The following is a 19,692-nucleotide window of genomic DNA, read 5'->3' as shown; positions in this document are numbered from 1 at the left end:
AGGTATGGAGTAGTGGTTTCAGTAGCTAAAGCAACTAACTGTAGTGTATTTGTTTCATGAGACAAAACTGCTTGTTTTACTGGAAAATATGCTGTCATTCGTTGTAGCACCAAATCTGATATTAAACTTATAACCCAGCTTTTAAAAACTGAAGTGAAGAAATAAAGCGAATGGAATCCTGATGCAAAGTTAAAGAGTTTCCATTTATTCTGCTAGTCGTTTTCATTTTTCATGGCCGGGTTTTTTGCAAAAAACAAAACAAAACATAGATTTTCTTTGTCTATGTATCAGAAAATGATAAAAAAAAAAAGTCAACAAAAACAACTTAAAAAACAAATCAAAACTAAACATAAACTCAGCTACAACCGTTGTGTGTTTATATATCTTCAAGGTAAGGAAAGAACAATAATTACCAGTAAATGTTTGCCCTTTTGAATGACTTCATACTTAAAATCTGTGTTTGAATGGAAGAGTTACAAATTAAGAAATAAAACAAGCAATAAAAACCATCATCAACATGAAATCAGATGCTCATTTAAGGATTTCTAGTCATCAAAATTCAAACTGTAGCCGAAAGGTAAAATTTGTATTTTATACTTAGAAGAGCACTGCAAGAAATGCAAACAGACGCTCAACAGAATATAAACACTAACGATTTCTATACCCTCCTTCAGTCTCCACCCTAACCACTGTGGTTACAAGTCCAAGAAACACAGGAGAAAAACAGAAGAGGATTTTAATGTGGAAAGGTAAAGCAGCAGTGTTTTTTAAGCAGGTATGCATCACGTTTCTTTTCCATTTACATAAAATTTCCAACACTTTTCCTGAGGCACAAGTGAACATGCAATTTGTCATTTTGGGATGTTGGTTGACACACTAGCTGATGGCTACACCAATCAACAGGAGACTTTGTAATGCTGCTGTACAATGTGGGCAATCCCTGCAATTTATGACTCACACTGTCAGAAAAAAGCAGCAGGTTACAGTCAAAGCCAATGTCTAAACTAACCATGACGGAAATGAGAACTAGGATGGTAACTGAAGCTCATGGGTTTTTTTTTATCACAACTTATCTTCAATTTGGCTTTAAGTCCTGTGCCCTGCCTACTAGAAAAACATGTGGTTCAAATAAACGTGACCCCCCACAGACTCCCTGAAGTCAAGCGCTCATTAGTGAATTATTTTCACAGAGTAGAGCAGAAGAAACTGTTGTTGTCTCAACTTATACATAATACTCGCCAGGTCTGATAAGATGGTTAAAGGGATATAGTAAAAGAGTTGGGGGGTAGGGCACAATCACACAATCGCTACTACTATGCGCTACAAAACAATAAATACTAAGAAGGTCTGGAACAAGCCTATGTAACAATATACTCCAAGCACTCTGAGACCTCATCATTTATTGGCTTGTGGACCTGGAATGTCACTCACATTCCCACTGACCTTCATCAGTGTCTGTCTCTGGTTGCTCGTATATCTCTGTGCTCCTCCGTTTGTGTTTGTTTTAACTTTCTCAGGACCCCCCCCCACCACCAAAACGCCCATGCATCGTGCACCCGAGAGGACAGCAATTTCCCTCTTCCCTCCTCCCACCAAGCCAGACTTTCTCTACCTCTCTCCCTCCCACACTGTCTCTCCCACTCACTGTCTGCGTTTACTCTCATGTGTGGCTGACGCTATAACGTCAGCTCATGCTCAGTCAATCTTGACGTGTTTTTTTTTTTTATATATTTTTTTTCCATCCCTGAAGCGCTACTAGTAAAACCATCACAGACACGCCATGGCTCAGAAAGGCGGGCGAGTCATTGGTAATCTTCTAAGAGAAAGTGAACTCACACTGAGGTTAGTAAGTGTATGGTAGAGGTCACGGACAGTGAGTCACCCAAGTACTTGGCCTCTTATTCTTCATGGTGGGATGTCGCTTGTGAGTCACTGCAACAGACTGGACTGGGTTGTATACTCTGTGTCATGTGCTTTTCTTCACCATGTCAAGTTCTGTTGAACTTCTAACCCTAACCAGTTAAAACCCAAATACACCAAACTGCAAAGCTATATCTGAAAGGGCTGATGTTCTGGTACACAAGACATATGTGACTATGTACATTGCTACTAGAAAAGGAAAGGTGTTTCTATTTAAATTTAGGTTCATGTGACATTTTACAAGCCAATTATATGAGACTGAGGTGCATCAGATGTCATGTGTGAGTGAAAACATTGTGGAGCTATGCACCTGTGCCTTGTCCCCTCATTAGTGTGTCTTGTTGCGTGCATACAACAGTGACAGAGAGAAATGTAAACCCCACATAGCCTGGAGGCATATGTAACATAAACAAAGTAACTGTGCCAGAGGCTGTACTTTTTTGTTATTGAGCCAACAATTTATTAAATGGGGAATTTTCTGTAGCTCAGTCAGGTGCATATTTAAAGACAGGGTATTTAAAGCAGTTATTCCAGACAGACCACGGCAAATTGTCCCACATATGAATCATTAAGTCAGTCTTTCACTAATTATTCTTTTGAAACAAATTACTCATCATCTTAAAATTTCAATGGTTAACCTCACGCGAGGCTTAAGGCTGCCTACAAAACAAACCGGTTTTATGTCTATATCAGTGAATGTATTTACTGACCCCTGCTGGCTGATAACCTAAAATAACTCAAACGTGGATACAATTTGACATTGAAATTAGATTTGCAAGTCAAATGAAGAGCTGAACCAATATCAGCAAACACACAGTTTATGTGCAGTTTGTTACATAATGTGTCTCAGCTGAGTTAAATACAGATGCAGAATTAACTTTAATATGTGAAACTCAGAAATTGAGAAATATGTAAGAAAGAGAGGAAGGGAGAGTGAGAAAGGGTTATTTTCAAAGGTAAGGATTGTCCAGGAAGTAGATCTTTTAAAGGGGAAACTTAAAGCATAAAATCCTCATTTATTTTAGAGTTGTTGTTTGTTTTGTTTTATAAATTAGTTATTGGATATTGAATCTATACATTACTGCGGAAATTTTGCTTTTGCACAACATTTTGGAAAACAAATTGAAGCCAAATTTTGCTTGCCTAAAGTTCATGGTGAAATTTAGGTTACACTGAGGGTAGCAAACCAATTTAAATAGAAGGTGATGATACTGATTACATTCACTCAGGGGAATTCTACCTGTCACATTAGCTTTAAAGTGTCTAAAGAATGAAAAGAATCTGTGACAGCTTATGTAACATCTGATTATCTCATTATTTTTTAAGGGAATACTGGAGTAGCAGCACAAGACAGCTGATCACAGCCTGCACACATATAAAAATCTCCTTGAATTGACAAAACAATTCACTATGCGACTTATTTCCAGGTGACTATTCTCTCACAGTTTCCCCAGCTACCAAATCCTACTTTAAATACTGTAGAAGGGAGAACAAACACTAGAGGGGCTTTTTATTTATTTATTTTTTATCACGGATGTGAACCTCAATTACAAAACCATACTTTCACTATTTACTGATAGGACACCAAAGGAAGTTATTAGTGGACACTGAAAAACACAAAAAACCCAACTAGCAAAATATTAATGTAACAAAGAAATGCATTTACTTTTTTAGGCACTCAAAGCACAAAACGTGCTTATTGCAAACTAGTCTAAAGCAGTGGTAGGAAACCATGTGTGTATGGGATTTGCATGTGTTTTCCACACTCACTGAAATCACTGCTCAGGTAACTAATCTTATAACCCCACAAGTTCCTCTTTTGATTTTTATTGGAATCTCAGCTGACTCTAAATTATATTAATTTCAGATAAATCAGAATAATTGGAATCTAATTTGGTTGTTATTGGGATCTTTTAAATTGTGGGTAGTTTTGCTTTCATTTGCAAAGCACAAATATATATAGCACTTACATATTTATAATGCACTTATAACATGCATGTCTTCGGACCCTGGCAGAAAGACAGAGTACACAGTAAAAATCGGAGTGTTAAAATAACACTTAAAGAGTTAAATTTAACACTGGTCCCGAGTCTATTTGGTCCCATTCGGAATTGGTGTTAAATCAACTCTTTCTATAGTGTTAAAATTTTAGAGTAAAATTAACTCTAAATAGAGTAAAAATTTAACACTGAGTAACACCGCAGAGTGTTAAATGAACCTAACACTACTAGTAGTGTCATATTATTTACTCTAACATAGTGATAAATTAACTCTATTTGAGTAAAATTCCACTGATTTCTAACACTGAATTGAGTTATTTCAAGTTAACACTGGGGGTTCAAATAACTCTGATGAGAGTTGATGTTACTCTATACTGTGTTATTCATACACTTTTTCTTGTGAAAAATTAGCTCTCATAGAGTAAAATTTTAAATTAATTTTACACCAAGTAGTGTTACTAAAACTCTTCCTCTTCCAGCATGAAAACCTGGTTTCTACTAATGCTTTAAAATATAAAACAAGTAAGCAAAAACCACAACTAGATAATACGTTTAACGGCTTTATTTTGATGTCAGGCTCAAAATATTAAAACATCTCATGTAGTGTACATAAAACACTACACACACAAAAACAGTCATAAAACACTTTAAAACAATGAATTTAGTTCGGCATAAAATGACAATATGGAACCACATACAGGGAGGAATCAGAAGTGCCATACTTCATTTGAAGATCAAATGGTTTGAAGTAACACAGCTCTTTTATGTTCAACACCTTCAGCACCATATTGGGGTGCATTCTGACCTTAAATGCATGATAATGGTCATCAAAACACAGGGTTTCCATCAGTTTTCCACAGAGCAATGCAATGTCATCTTTCACAACAATACATTTGATCTTATAAAACACTGGAATCTCAGACACTACCTCTGTACAGATGATAAAGTCAGGGCGGTACTCTGTACCATGATGTTTTATCCACTTAGCTGAAAAAACACTGGTAGACAACGCAGCTCCAAATTTTAAAGCAATTTCTGGACCTTCTTTCAGCTCTCCAAGTGTCACCATCTTTCCTGGTCCTAAAGCTAATCTTTCGAGGCTAAAAGACTCCCAATACATGGCCATACAACTTTGGTGTTTCTTGGCCAATGTCATTGTAATGTTTTTAAAGCTTTTTAATTGCTTCTTAAAGAAGTTATGTTTGGCTTCGTAACGCATGCACCACATGTGCAGAATTGGGCCAATATTTCGTATACTGCGAGGGTAATGTATCATGAAGTGATGCTTTGGTAGGAGACTGAGTGTAGGAAATAACTGCTTAAAGAGCTGATGATGATCAATAATTAAATGTTTGAGGTAGATGGTCATACCTTCTGACAGCACTGGTGAAAACACAATATTGACAATTTGTAGAAGCAGAAGTAGAAGATGCCAGTAGCTATCACCCACCTGTACCAAATCGCCAAACATCAAAGGTACATTACGCAATAAGCACCAAGATTGAATTGCATTTAGTCCTAAATCATTACTGCCATCAAACAACTTTACCCTTGGTGGGCGATTTCGCTGCTGATTGAAGCCATAGTCAAAGGCATGTATTCTACCAGCAAGTTGTTCAGCACTTAGGAAGTTCTCCTGAATGTACTGCAGCACAAGTTTCACCTCTAACTGAGCAACTCCCTCCAAAATGTCATGCATGATATCTACAGAAAAATTGTTGGCTGTGTTGAAATATTTAAGTGAATTCAAGAGACAAGTGCGTTTCACACCACATACATGAGGTAGCGTAGGATCTCTTTGTACACTTTCACAGTGCTGCTTATGCATATCAAGAGTTCTTAGTGCAACACCAGAATCATCTTCACAGAACACACTTTGAAAACAATCCTTCTCAAGCAGACAAAAACGACAACAATATCGAGCTGCAAATGACTCCACGAACCCAAACAGACTATGCAAGCCAAGATTGTCCCCAGTGACCTGGATTACAGTGCCATGAACCAAGTGTTTAAACATGGGAAGTTTCAGTCCCTCTGTCTCAAGAACTTTCAGATCATTGACAAGTGGCTCAAGGATTGAATTAAAGCCATAACGCTTTGAGTCTTGTGCATGAAAAAGAGCACACAAATGAATATTGACCAACAACGAATTAAAGATTGGAGGAAAATTCCTTAGTGTAAAGTATATTGCACCTAATTTATGTACACCCTTTTTAGAGCCCAGGGGATTTGCAGTTTCAAAGTCATCATAAAACAGTTGAATTTGTAAGGCATCTTTTTCTGCAGAAAATAGGGGACATCTTTTAACATAGGCAGCATCGATTAAGTCTGCATACACACCTTCTCTGGACATATTCCTCGACTTGAACATGTCGACAACATGGTGGTTTTGAAAGATAGTTTTCAGTGTTTCCAAAATAGGAACATATGCAAACCTATCGGTTACAATGACTTGATCAAAAGTCCCTGTGATCTTGTTTCTTCTACTGTCAAATCTTGTGCCAAGCACCATTTCAACAGGTTCAACAGTTGCCCATTTTTGTTTAAAGTGCCTATTTCGTTTAGCTTCTGAATTTAACAGTGTGAATGGGTTTTCAAAGTTTTTGAATGACTGCTCTAATTTCTTTTTACTTGAAGTGTCCTGTGAAGGTAAGCTCTGTAAAGCTGCATCTTTAGCCTGAGTATGAATCTCAAAAAACACTTCCTCCATTGAGGAGACAAAACTATTCACAGTAGATTGGCTTAATCCAGCTGCCCTGAGCTGTGCAACAGTAGAGGCACACATATCCAAAGTGCTCTTATTTGAACTTTTCAACATTTCAGATGTTGTGGGTGTTTCTTCTACATTAGTTGACACCACCTGCCCTGTAGTGATAACTTCTTTAATTGCCACATCAGGCTGTAAATTAACATCAGTGTCAGCCTGTTGGTCGAAATAGTTAAGGTGTTTGGTATTTAAATGTTTTCTAAAACCTGAAAAAGTGCCAAACACACAGCCACAGTCACGCTGGGCACATTTAAGGCGAAGATTTCTTCCGGGTAAGTAACCATGGACTAACCGTAAATGCCTAACAAGCATGTTTGAACCAGTAAACTCAGCCTGACAGACAAAACACTTCATGATGGAGAATTGACCTTCAAGCCCTAACGAAGCAACCTTGTCCTTATTTCAGCAACTCTGGGACTTTCTTTGATTTTGCCAACATCTATATTGTACACAGTGGTTTGGATGAATGTGTACATGTTGTGAAGCATGGTGTTGTAAGATGTGCCAAACACAAAATGTGCTTTAAACAGTTCATCAAAAGCACCAAGTGAAGAGGTAGACTTGCATGGTATGGCATTCTTGTCAAGAATAATGAAGAACTGGTGGATGTCATGCTTTTTCACCCCAACAGCCAGGAGGTAGGGTTGAGTGCTGGTAGTGATGGCATCAAGGTGCTCTTGGATATTTGTTCCAGTCTGAAAAGACAAATACAGACAGGCAATAAGAATCAAGTGTTTCTTAAACTGGTAATTCATACCATAAAAATAGAAAAGAAACAAACCTTCTTGAAGACCACAAGATGCCTTTCTGCTTGAGAAGCTGACACCTTTCCTGGTCTCTTCCGACCCTGACCAGATGGTGGAATCAAATGTAATAGCAATAGAATCGCTGAGAGGTCACTGTCCCAGCCTGAAAAAAAAAAATTGGTTTTATAATAAAGTTGAATCATCCTCATCAATAACAAATTTCAATGCATCTGCATTGACAAAATGTTGGAGTAGACCCAAAATACAAAAGGACAGCTGTTCTGTGACAAACATTATATATCCTGTGAATGTTCTAATTAAAGAAATAACAGCTCACCAATGTCAGCATTAACTTCAGTGGCATCCTCAGGAGAGTCAGCTGCCAGCAAGAGTTCTTCCAGGTCACTGGTAGAAGGAAGCTTTCTGCCTTGTTGGATAATCTTTCTTTTGAATGTTGTTGGCCACCTCTCCAGCAACCTGCCTGATACATCCTCACCAAACATCAGTACAAAATCCTGTTCAATCTGTAACAGGGATAGAGAACAGAGAATTATATCTGCTATCTGCAAAAAATAAAATGTGTTTACATTGTCAACGTAATGAAAAATATTCACCAAGCCTTTGATATCTTTGAAACGTGGAAACACAGACAGTATGTTGCTTGACAGCAGGGGGTCAAGGACCATGTTGTGTCGATAAACAAATGTCAACTTCATCTTCTTCTTGACTGTGTCTTCATCAGCTGAATGTTTCATCAGAGAGATTGCTTCCTTGCACTCATCCTCACTCAGCACGTTCTCTGTAACAAACTGCAACTCTCGTCTGACAGTTGGTCCACCACACTGGTCTTCACCCGATGATCCATCTCCTGGTGCTAGACAATATGAAATACAACTTTATCAAAACTAATAATAACATTTGATAACCATTATTAATACTGAACCACAATTTGGAACTGTATTATACGTTTCCACTGAATTATAAGTGTTACCTCCAGATGTTAATCGCCTCTCTTTAGCAGTGCATCTCTGTATGGTTTTAATCCTCCAGGCCAAGTACCCAGTGCCACTCTCGCCATCATAATAATGTTCCTTGGAGAGTGACATATACAGACATTTTGTTTATTAATTTATCAGTAAGTTATGTGACCATGAACAGTTGATAAGGACATACATTTTGGCAGGATTTAAAATTTTGATTTTAGTTGTATCAGTTATTGCTGTTAGCTACTTACATAGCCATTTTTTGAGTACGGGTCACTGAGGTAAGGGAAAAAGGTTACAATTCCTCTGGCATACATTTCTTTTACCTGCCGTGGTGGTGATGTACTGCAAGATCAAAAGGAAAAGAACTAGTCAGCTTCGCTGGAATTAATAGAGATTTAAAATAATTTGAAAATGATAGTAAAAATCACAGGGCCAGAAATAAATTACCCATTTTTTTCTGTCATGTCAGCTACCAGTATGTTGACCATTTTTCTTCTGGTTTCATCCACCAGGGACTTGGTCCAATTGTACTCATTTATTATACGTTCTCCACCAGGTTTGCTTGTGAGAATGGATTCCACCAACTGGAAAACACAATAAAAACATTCTACATGTTGATATAACCACTACAGTTCAGAACACTTAAACTACAAACAAAAAAGACACTATTAGAAGAATGTGGAAATCTGTTAACTCTTACTTGCTTAGCTTCTGCATCCAGCTTCTGACGTTTCCTCAAAGGGCTGTCTGAAAGGATGACCGTATCCTGTGAATCTGATGAATGTGGCGATGATAACTGGAACTGCTCAGGAGACACTTCTGCAACAGATGTTTCCAGACCTTAAAAATAGGAGCAAAACAAATCAGTTTACATGGTCCCTCCATAGACTCATTTTATACACTCTTTGATTAAACAATGTAATAATGACACCAAAAAAAAAAAAAAAAAAGACATCCAATGAAACACAAATCACTCAAACAAACCTGTTTCATATTTGATGGTTAGTACCCCGGTTGAGGGATCTGTTACTATATCCTCAAAAACATCCTCATCCAACTCAGTCCCTGAACTATCAAAAACTTTCACTCCTTCTGTTACGGCTGGCGCACCAAACTTTGCAAATGCTGGAAACAAGCACACAAGTTTGTGTAAACAAAAAGACATGACATTTAATGTTTTGTAGCTTAAAATGAAGATCATTTCAAGATACTCTTTCAAAAATGAGTCAGATAAACAAAGCCTAAATTATTAAGCGCCTCTAACATGCTTGATAAGTGGTAGATTAAAAGGAGTGACACTCACATTATGCAGTTTTCCCCCCCACTAAATATACATTCATAACTAAGATGCTTCCAAAACACAGATCATTTTCAATTAATCATAAAATGCAGTTTGAAGAGACTAAATAACAAAAAGAACTTAAAGCCTCTTGTACACCTTTTTAATACAATGTTGGTTTCTTACCGGCAATCAAAAACTCCTTAAGGCTTGGCTCAGATACTCTAACAAATTTCTGCACACCTCCAAGTTTTGCTTTAAGCAGCATGCTTCCTGTAGACAGTAATTTCTTATAGTCAGTGCTCTTCATTGAACTACAGTAAACAGAAAATGTGAATATTAAAACAGTCCCATAAACAGCCTTGCAATGTGATTTCTTACACTGTATGTTACTTTTATGTCAGTGTAACAAGGTGTCAAGATATAATCCTCAATACAAAACTAAAATAATAACTACTACTTTTTACCATTTGTCTGACCTAACTTAGCACTAGGGAGCCAGTATTTTGTTCATCTTTAGTTTAACATACTGAACAGTCTGGTAACCAAAATGGAAAAAGCAGCAGGGTAACTTTTGTCAATACCATCAACTCACAATAAATACAAACGCTGTCATCTTAAATTCAAACTACTAAAAAAATGCATTAAAAACTGAATCCTGGACATTTTGGATATTTTATCAAGCTTATAACACCTGCTGGTTGTAATCCTGTAACTGTAAAATCGCTGAAGACAGCCGAGTTAAAATAAGACAATAACCTTACTAAAAACGACCTCTATATCTGGTACCTAGGTATCAAAAAAAAGAAAAAAAGAAAGATGTAACATTTAGTGTACAATTTTAATTAGTTAATGCTTGAGTTAGGTAATTTAAAATTTAACGCTAACTAGCGAATTGCCCGCGCACTGAGGTTAGCCAAAATGCTAGTTAGCTAGCTAATGTTAATATATAGATCCCAACACATGGAGGGTTTCATTTAATGGAATTTCGAACATGCTAGAACACAACACAATCACCACTACACACTGAAATAAATTTTGATAACAAGCCTTACAGTCCAACACTGATATCAGTCAACTTTTTTAGCTAATTAACAACCTTACATTAGCATACAGATAGTGTCACATTTGCTTCTGGTACAAAATGAAATATATAATAAACATGGACAAAAGGAATGTAACCTTATTTTAACGTGCTACCTGTGCTTAAAATGTCGAATTGTTGGTTTAAAAAGTAAATATGAACAACTTACCCTGCAACTGATGTGAAGAAAATGGCGTCGTGAAAAATCCTCTCGGTTTGAAAACCAGTCTGTGGTGGGAGGAGCTTTCTAGAGTAACGTTGACACTGTCTCTTTTAACTCCAGGAATCATCACCCACACTGGGGGGCGTTTTGCTCCAGCTGTTGTTATAATGACTCTATTAGAGTAAATACACTTTAACACTGCTGATTTAACACTGGGAAATTTACTGTGTACTAAGAGGAAATCACTACAGGTACTTTAGAGTGAGTCAAACATGCAAACTACACACAACGAGCCCCCTGCCAGGATTTGAACCAGAAGCCTTCTTAACTAAGGACAGCACTAACCACTCCACCACTATGCTAACCTGTTTCAGATCTCCTGGCACCCTCTCAGCTCGGTTCCTTGGGTGCACCATATATGATAACGGCTATGCTGTTTTAGTATTTTACTGTTTAGAAATTCTTCCACGATCAGTCAAACCAGATGGTGTCTGTCCCTGCAGAAACCTGGGCAAATGTGATGAGAACACAGATATCGCTCATGACAGTGTCAAGCTCTACCACTTGTCACCACTATCCCATAGAAATACACATGTAACTCATAATAAATCCAGAATTATTTATTCCAGAAATAATTTAACCCACATTGGTGGATCTGAAATTGGGTATAACATCAATGTTATTAACTTTGACCCGAACAGTGTGCAAGGGTTACATGTTGTAGTTTCGTAATGTCGCACGTATGATCACCCCGTAAAATTACTTTCAATATGACAAATGGTAAAAACTACACCTAACTTTGCGACCTTTACGACAGTCCATCCCAATGGCGCACATATCGGAAAACGGCAGTGAGAAGAAGATGGCGGAGGGAGGTAACGATGCCGAGCTACTCAAGGAGAAGGCGAATAAGTACTTTAAAGGTAATTTCTAAAACCTGTCAAGTCAGTGTGTTTTTTCAGTATTTTTTTTATAATTTGACACTGTGACCATTGGTTAGCAGCGGCGTGATTGTGTTGCAGTACACCTCAAGCAAAGCCGGTCGCAAATACTAAGCTAGTGTTGCTCAGAGAGCATGCTAATGGTAAACCCCATTCATTGGGATCCGCGGCACTGATGGGTAACAGCAGCTAGCTAGTAGCCACTACACTCAGCAGCGACAGCACCGACGTTAACCCATGCCGTCACTCGTGTCGTGTATATTACACCACCAACTTCCCTATTTATCCAATGTCTCGAAGTTATAAGGTTTATGACCATGCGCTGTGTTTAACAGTCACTGATTTGTTTCCATTTAGCCGCCGCAGCGGGTTAATATTGTAGTTTAAGGTGAGGTTCACATAGAACTAGAATTTTCTGTTAGCCGGCGGCTGCTTGAACAGGAAGAGCAGCGAGGCAGAGCTCCCTAAACTCATGGCAGCAGTTACGAAATCTTCAATGCAACTCAACTCTTATTCGTTTATCTGAAATGCAATTAGATTTCAAGTCACTGAAGAGGCGCTTTTAATATCGTACGATTAGCATTGAAACGTGGTAGTCACGTTGCGCCCCCATTCAAAACACATAGATAATGAAAGTGTCTGTTAAGCAACCGGCGCTAGGGTTTCTAGTTCATTTAGGTAGATTCCTTAGTAAATCAAAGCATATAAAATCCAGCTTGGACACAGTGGTGATCTGTGAAACATGCATATGAGGTTATCAGCCGTCATTCACATTTTGTATTAAGTACATTGTCCAGGATGTATTTTTCACGCCCACGACAGGTCTGTCTGTCGCTGGTTAATTGGGAAACTTCTGCGGGGTTGATACTGATGAGTCAGAGTACCGGTAGGTGCAAAGAAAAGACTGTTATGTGAGGGACGGGGTGGTATTTTTCTGCTTTATAATTCATATAACCATGTTAGACATGCACTCCCCGGGGTTGCAGTCCCATTACTTTCCTAATATAAGACACATTTTTTCCTGGTGTCAGATTCTAGAATAGAATTGTCATTTTACATGTACAATGAAATTGTGGGTGCTCCACACCAACTGTGCTGGAATGAAATATAAATGGTAGATAGCAGGAATAAATAGCCAACAGGAGAAATATATACAATCAAGAGGGATATATATAAACAAAAGAAATATATGGCACACATTAGAAAGCAAATATGGTCTAGAACTAGTACGTTTTGGCAGTTTTATTTTCTTAGTTGTATATATTGCAAAACTTGTAAAACCTGCTTTAGTTTGTTGTCTGTTTGTAAAGGTGGGGATATGATTTCTTCATAAACAATGCTGAATTAAAAAAAAAAATTCTTAATATGTTTGGTGACTGGTCTGCATATAGTTTATGCCCTTCAAAATAAACCCATTAAATATATATGTGTATATATTATGTTTGTGTGTGTGTCTGTGTGTATAAATAGTTATGTTAAATAATCGTGATTGACCAAAATGATCAACAATTTATTTTTGCTATAATTCAACAGTCCTATGATTAAGAAAACCATGTATCATGGCAGTGATATACACTGCTAAACACACACCATTGTAGTTTTTACAATTTCTTTCACTAGTGGGTAACTCATTACGTTATGTTTGAGTGTATGATCAAGGTCCAGTTAAACTCCAACTTTGTTTTTTCTTTTCCTTATTCAGAAAAAGACTATGAAAATGCAATCAAGTACTACTCAGAAGCCTTGGAACTCAATCCATCCAATGCCATATACTACAGCAACCGAAGCCTGGCATACCTACGCACAGAGTGCTATGGTTATGCCCTGGCGGATGCCACAAAGGCCCTGGAAGTAGACAAAAACTACATTAAGGGATATTACCGCCGTGCCACCTCCAACATGGCACTGGGCAAATTTAAAGCTGCACTAAAAGACTACGAAACGGTAAGAAGCAATAGCATTTTTTATTATTAGAAGACACATCATGTACACTTGCCATCCAGTCTAACCTTGAATAGAACAAAGTACAGAGCTCTCCACTTCCATCTGTTGCTCTGTCACCACCAGTTAGGCTCTTTGTGTTGCCTTAACAGCACAAAGTGGGGATTATCCTGTAATCCTGTCATGATGCCAATTAGATCCAGTTTGAAGGCTCTCATACCACAGTTAATGGGGTTTGTGCCTTCCTCATAATAAGCAATATAATTTAAATATAACGATAGACCTTAGGGATCTCTGAAGTTCTGTCTTAGTCTCTAGTTTATTGCACAAACCAGACCACTAACCATGATATTTCAAAAAGCATATTCAACGCTTCTGTAAGCAAAGAAGGGTTGGGGCTAGATTTAAATGTGTATAACTCTTAAGAGATATGGGACAGAACATCATGTGACTAAAACCATTGTTCATTTTACGTATGTTAATTGAGAGATTTGATCCTTTATGTTTCTGTTTCTATTTATATTCTCAGCTTTGCATCTATACAAAGTCCTTGTCCCTATGTATGCTTTAATGCCAGTTAAAGGTTAACCAGGGTGTTTATTTCATGTCTCTGTCCTGATAATAGGTAGTGAGGGTTCGACCGAATGACAAGGATGCAAGGATGAAGTATCAAGAATGTAACAAGATTGTGAAACAGAAGGCTTTTGAGAGAGCCATTGCCAGCGACGAGACAAAGAAATCTGTTGTTGACTCTTTGGACATTGAAAACATGAGTATGTTTGCTTTCTTATTTGAGGAATATACATTAGTGTCATATAATAATATTTAATTCAGAAGGTAATAAGGTGAAAGATGTGATGTGAACCATATTAATCTTGACTGTGCAGCGATTGAGGATGACTATACAGGCCCAAAACTTGAAGACGGGAAGGTAACATTGAAGTTCATGAAAGAGATGATGGATTGGTTCAAAGATCAGAAGAAACTGCACAGAAAGTGTGCTTATCAGGTAACCATAGTTATTTATATGACATATAGTAGAGTAAGACAAGGAAATGGAAATATGTGTATGCTTCAAATTAAACTGGTATGTATGTATGTATTTCTTTTTTTCCCAGATTTTGGTGCAAGTTAAAGATGTTCTGTCAAAACTGCCAAGTCTTGTTGAAATCACGTTAAAAGAGGTGAGGATTTTTCTTCATATACTCAAGAATGAAGTGAAGTTTTTTAGTTCACAAGTAATGAGTACAAAATTAGAGCGTGGTCATATTTTCTAAGTGCTAACACTAACAAAACCCATAATGGGAGTACAGGTAGTAGATGATTGTACATGGCCATTTTTTAAAGTTCTCCATTCTTTGTTAAAGATGTTCTGTTTCTCTTTGTCACAGACAGAAAAAATAACTATTTGTGGGGACACTCATGGCCAATACTACGATCTCCTCAACATCTTCAAGTTGAACGGCTTACCTTCTGACACCAACCCTTATGTATCCTTTGTTTTTGCTGACGCTCACACACATTGGTTTTAAATTTGTGTTCACTGGAGTACTTTTCTGTGTCTAAAATTGTAACAGTCAGATGCCACAAACTTGTCCAGAACTTGTGCGTCATAATGCTTAACCACAGCATTCAGCTGTTCAATGGTGACTTTGTGGATCGTGGCTCTTTCTCTGTTGAGGTCATTCTTACCCTTTTTGGCTTCAAGCTGCTCTACCCCAACAACTTCCACTTGCTTAGAGGTGAGAGCGCTCAAGAGTGTTGTGCATGGATCTCAGGCTGCTGTAACGTGCCATATTGTACATCATGATAACTACATATCTCTGTTGGCATTGGGTTTAAAGGCATCTACTGCAAAGTCCTATAATTTATCAGTAATTTAACACCTTTCATGATTAACTGAACATATTGATAGAATATCAAACAACAACTGCTATGGCATTATGTTCAAATAGTCTATGTATTGTAAAAATATTGTTTTGAAGAATAGTCAACTAAACAAGAAAGGTTCATGTTTTACTTTAATGGAATACAGACCACTAACCACACAAATTTGTACCATTAGATGGTGCAACATGTCAGTGCAACATTTATTTAACCACACAAGAAACTGGGAGTAAATTCTAGTTCATAGCAGCAATGTGGTGAATGGCAGAAGTTGTTAAATAGGGGGTGAAATGCTGTCACCTAGTGGTGAAAGTTTAAATTCTGCAGAAGGTAATCGCAAACAACTCTTCTAAAGAGCGATACCCAGAAGTCTTTTGCTGGATAATTGATCCTCCATAGTAATGACTGATTAAAATATTTAAGTGTCCTGTGTAATCCGCAGTAACCACTTTTAAATCTGCAGGTAACCATGAGACGGACAACATGAACCAGATGTATGGATTTGAAGGGGAGGTCAAAGCCAAGTACACAGCCCAGATGTTTCAGCTTTTCAGCGAGGTCTTCCAGTGGCTTCCTCTTGCACAGTGTATCAACAATAAAGTACTGGTAAGCTTTGAGAATGTGAACTAAAAGGTGACACTGGCGAGTAATTTATTTGTGCTTAAGGTGTGAATATGTATGGATTTAATTCTTATGGTTGTCATTTAAGTGGAAGTTAATTCAAAATGATGAGATATAAAGTATATAGGAGTATGCTAATGTATGTAATTTCTGTCACCTCAGTTATGCTTCTGAAATAGTATGTGTTGTTAAGATAACTTACTGATTACTATTTTTTTGTATTCATCACTTTTCTTGCACAATGTTTCATGTGTTTTTATTCCTGTACTCACAGTTCTAATTAAATTCTCCATGTCAGGTTATGCACGGTGGGCTGTTCAGTGAAGATGGTGTCACATTGGAAGACTTAAGGAAGATTGACAGGAATAGACAGCCTCCAGACTCAGGTGGGGCCAGACTCTTAAGTCATTATCAGTTTAAATTGCTATAAGAAATAACCTTTAAAAGGGATGACAAGTATAATTTAACACTTTTCCCCATGCGTTCACAGGTCCTATGTGTGACCTCCTCTGGTCAGATCCACAGCCACAGGTGAGTTCTCACCCACAGGTTTATACTGAAGCATAATTCAGTGCTTCCTACAGATCTGGATGCAATTTGTGGCAGTACCTGCTTTATAGTTTGTGTCTCTCTCTCCCTCTTACACAGAATGGCCGGTCGATCAGTAAGCGAGGGGTGAGTTGCCAGTTTGGGCCCGATGTGACGGAGCGCTTCCTGGAGCAGAACAAGCTGGATTTCATTGTGCGTAGTCATGAGGTCAAAGCTGAGGGGTACGAGGTCACTCACTCAGGGAAGTGCATCACCGTGTTCTCAGCACCCAACTACTGGTAAGTAATCAAGTTACCTAACTTAAGTGTTGACTGTTAAAAAAGTGGCACATTTTAACTGTTGTATTCTCCTTTTTTTTCCCTCAGTGATCAGATGGGAAACAAAGGAGCATATATCCACCTCAGGGGATCAGACCTCAAACCAGAATTTCACCAGTTCACAGCTGTGGTTAGTGTCCTGTTATCTTGAGTTTAATAAAATCAATATAATATAATAATAATAATGATGATGATATAGAAATAAATAGTTATTTAATAAATAAAACAGTGCAGGCAGTGTCTCCTAAAAGATTAAAAATTTACCCGTAATACATAAAGTGCATGTTGAGGTTTAGTCAGTAAGGTACATCACTTTCAGGTCCTTAATTAAAAGAAGCGATATCTCAGATGTTTCTACATGAAACAGGGATTGAATTGCGCTAATGGAAAAGTGGTTGAAGTGTAACAAAAACTTAAAAGTACTTCATTCTCATTAACAAAAATTTTAAACATAAGAAACCTAGAAACAACATTGATATTATATCACTTAAGTGGATAGTTTAATGAAGATCATCACTATACAAATTTTGAATATGTGGTTAGCTTAATGCACAGTGTTACAGTGACATCTGCTGGACTACTGAGATGAACTTCTCCCTCATGTTTAGGCCATTTTTTTCCCTATTCCTAATTTATAAGTAATCTGACAATTTGTGAAAATGATGCATTAGAAATCATAACACCCTGAGATGAGCAGTGGAGTCATATATTATCCTAACCAAGTGGAATAAAGCCGAAAACATTAAACTACTATTAACTGCTAAAAGTTTAGCTAGTAGTGTCTTAAGAGTTTTAAAAATCTTCTTAAATTGGAATCTAATTCTCATCTCCTTTTACAGCCTCATCCGAATGTCAAGCCCATGGCATATGCCAACACGCTAATGCAGTTGGGGATGATGTAGAGACCCATCTAATCTGTCTGTGACACTGATGACCTCTCATCGGATCCGAACCATCCCAGCCACCTCGTTCCTTCCAGCGCTCGGACATGCTGTTGTTCATGCTTAGCCTAAGGGATCCCTCTCCCTAAAAAACTTCAGCTAGTTGTACGCATAAAGTGTGTGGTTTAGTTCGGATGGGAAGAGATCACTTAGACCAGCCCAGGCCTGGATATACTCCTTCACATTACCGGCTAAAACTGAAAAATTACAATTTCCGTTGTCCCTTTGCCTGCTTTTGTGTTCCATCAGTGGGTACAAAAACAACCACAACATTTTCTGACGAGTTTCCTTCAAGCTGCTTTGTTTCTAAATATGTGAGCTCCTCAGACGGCATCATATAGCTGGTATTTACCAAAGATCTGTAATGAAAATGATTGTTCAGTTTTTGCAAGGTGCATCTTGTGACTCTGAAACCTAGCATTGTATACTGTTGGCCTGCATACACAGAGATTAGAGCTTTGGAAACTGGTTGAAAAGCAGCATGTCTATCAGTGTTTCTCAAACCACTCTGCAGTATGTCGGTTTATTTCTCACAAATCCAAAATCTTATTACATGTATGATTCCAGTCTAAAAAACAGATATTGAGTCTCTGGGTACACACTGAAAGGTGCTGTTTGCCATTAGTGGTGTATTTAGCTGGTTCGGTCACGTGCACTGCTTCCCAGTAAGGAAGATACTGCTGCTCTCCATGTGTTCATCTCCTCGGTCGTCATTGTGCCACTGACCCAGCGGTTCCCGCACAGTCCACTCTCTCCAAACTAGCTTGTAAAGCAAACACTGTTGGCACTCTAGTCTCCAATACATGTTCAATTACCAGTGACTTATTAACCCCGTATGTGAATTTCTTCAGTACACAAACATCAGAAATGCAATCCTGTCTTGAAACGCACAGCTGCATTGTCCAGTGGCCCTCAACTTTTTAGATAAAGAAATACACTGATGTGTATGTATATAACTGTATCATTTAAAGATTCTGTGTAATGTTTGGAGAAAAATATTGAATAAAAAAGCCAGTCCAGTGATTTTAGAAACATGCCTATATCTTTATTTACGTCAGCTAATAGTCTAAGCTTGCAGCTTTGCAGTTTCAACAAGCTTCAAATATATTACCTTGTTTTGTTTAATTACAATGATCAGATTGTTTTTTTCAATAAAATACTTAATATATGTTTCAGAAACAGCAAAGGCTACAAATAAGAATGCTATGGAAAGTACAGATCACAAAGGACTGGAAAAGCAATGGAAGACAGCAGGTTTGATAAGTTTTTTTTCTTCAAAAATTATTCATTTTGTTTCTGATTTCATATCCATGGAAAATATGGAAGATGGCAAGGAGTATTAAATTGGAGACTAAATGAAGTAAATAATAATCACAGATCCAAACTCAAGCCAATACGTGGGTAGCAAAGAGCAAGAGTGGAGGAGATGCTATTAGCTATAAATACATTAGCTAATATTTAAAACAAAATGTAAAAAATAGATGGGGACAAGCTAGCAGAAAGAGCAGTGTACAGTACTGTGCAAAAGTTTTGAACCCCTCTTAATTGCA

General features: G+C 37.6%; 2 protein-coding genes across 2 annotated transcripts; one reads left to right on the top strand and one right to left on the bottom strand.

The window, feature by feature from the left end:
* Nucleotides 1–4,467: 4,467 nt before the first annotated feature.
* Nucleotides 4,468–11,135, bottom strand: LOC113024804 (uncharacterized). Its single transcript, XM_026172148.2, has 11 exons — nucleotides 10,952–11,135; nucleotides 9,885–9,971; nucleotides 9,404–9,544; nucleotides 9,120–9,259; nucleotides 8,867–9,003; nucleotides 8,668–8,761; nucleotides 8,425–8,524; nucleotides 8,048–8,307; nucleotides 7,771–7,957; nucleotides 7,469–7,596; nucleotides 4,468–7,382 (listed from the first exon to the last, which is right to left on the bottom strand). The coding sequence occupies exons 1-11, from the start codon at nucleotides 11,070–11,072 to the stop codon at nucleotides 7,065–7,067; spliced, it is 1,713 nt and encodes a 570-aa protein (XP_026027933.2). The 5' UTR covers nucleotides 11,073–11,135; the 3' UTR covers nucleotides 4,468–7,064.
* Nucleotides 11,136–11,738: 603 nt separating this feature from the next.
* On the top strand, nucleotides 11,739–19,174 carry ppp5c (protein phosphatase 5, catalytic subunit). The gene is made up of 13 exons (XM_026192722.2): nucleotides 11,739–11,868; nucleotides 13,589–13,830; nucleotides 14,453–14,600; nucleotides 14,715–14,836; nucleotides 14,946–15,011; nucleotides 15,219–15,317; nucleotides 15,464–15,569; nucleotides 16,178–16,320; nucleotides 16,634–16,721; nucleotides 16,826–16,866; nucleotides 16,984–17,162; nucleotides 17,250–17,331; nucleotides 18,041–19,174. The coding sequence occupies exons 1-13, from the start codon at nucleotides 11,772–11,774 to the stop codon at nucleotides 18,101–18,103; spliced, it is 1,476 nt and encodes a 491-aa protein (XP_026048507.1). The 5' UTR covers nucleotides 11,739–11,771; the 3' UTR covers nucleotides 18,104–19,174.
* The last annotated feature ends 518 nt before the right edge of the window (nucleotides 19,175–19,692 follow it).

The sequence above is a fragment of the Astatotilapia calliptera genome, chromosome 14, assembly GCF_964374335.1.
Source record: "Astatotilapia calliptera chromosome 14, fAstCal68.1, whole genome shotgun sequence".
Classification (NCBI taxonomy): domain Eukaryota; kingdom Metazoa; phylum Chordata; class Actinopteri; order Cichliformes; family Cichlidae; genus Astatotilapia; species Astatotilapia calliptera.
Note: the sequence above shows the minus strand (reverse complement) of the source record. Positions and strands in the feature narration are given on the sequence as shown.

Coding starts and splice junctions, on each gene's coding strand:
- LOC113024804 (XM_026172148.2), bottom strand. CDS start 11,072: ATGATTCCTGGAGTTAAAAGAGACAGTGTCAACGTTACTCTAGAAAGC. Junction 9,260..9,403: donor AACCATCAAATATGAAACAG/GTTTGTTTGAGT, acceptor CCTATTTTTAAG/GTCTGGAAACATCTGTTGCA. Junction 8,308..8,424: donor GAGGCGATTAACATCTGGAG/GTAACACTTATA, acceptor CATATTGTCTAG/CACCAGGAGATGGATCATCG.
- ppp5c (XM_026192722.2), top strand. CDS start 11,772: ATGGCGCACATATCGGAAAACGGCAGTGAGAAGAAGATGGCGGAGGGA. Junction 14,601..14,714: donor TTTGGACATTGAAAACATGA/GTATGTTTGCTT, acceptor TTGACTGTGCAG/CGATTGAGGATGACTATACA. Junction 16,867..16,983: donor GGTCAGATCCACAGCCACAG/GTGAGTTCTCAC, acceptor CCTCTTACACAG/AATGGCCGGTCGATCAGTAA.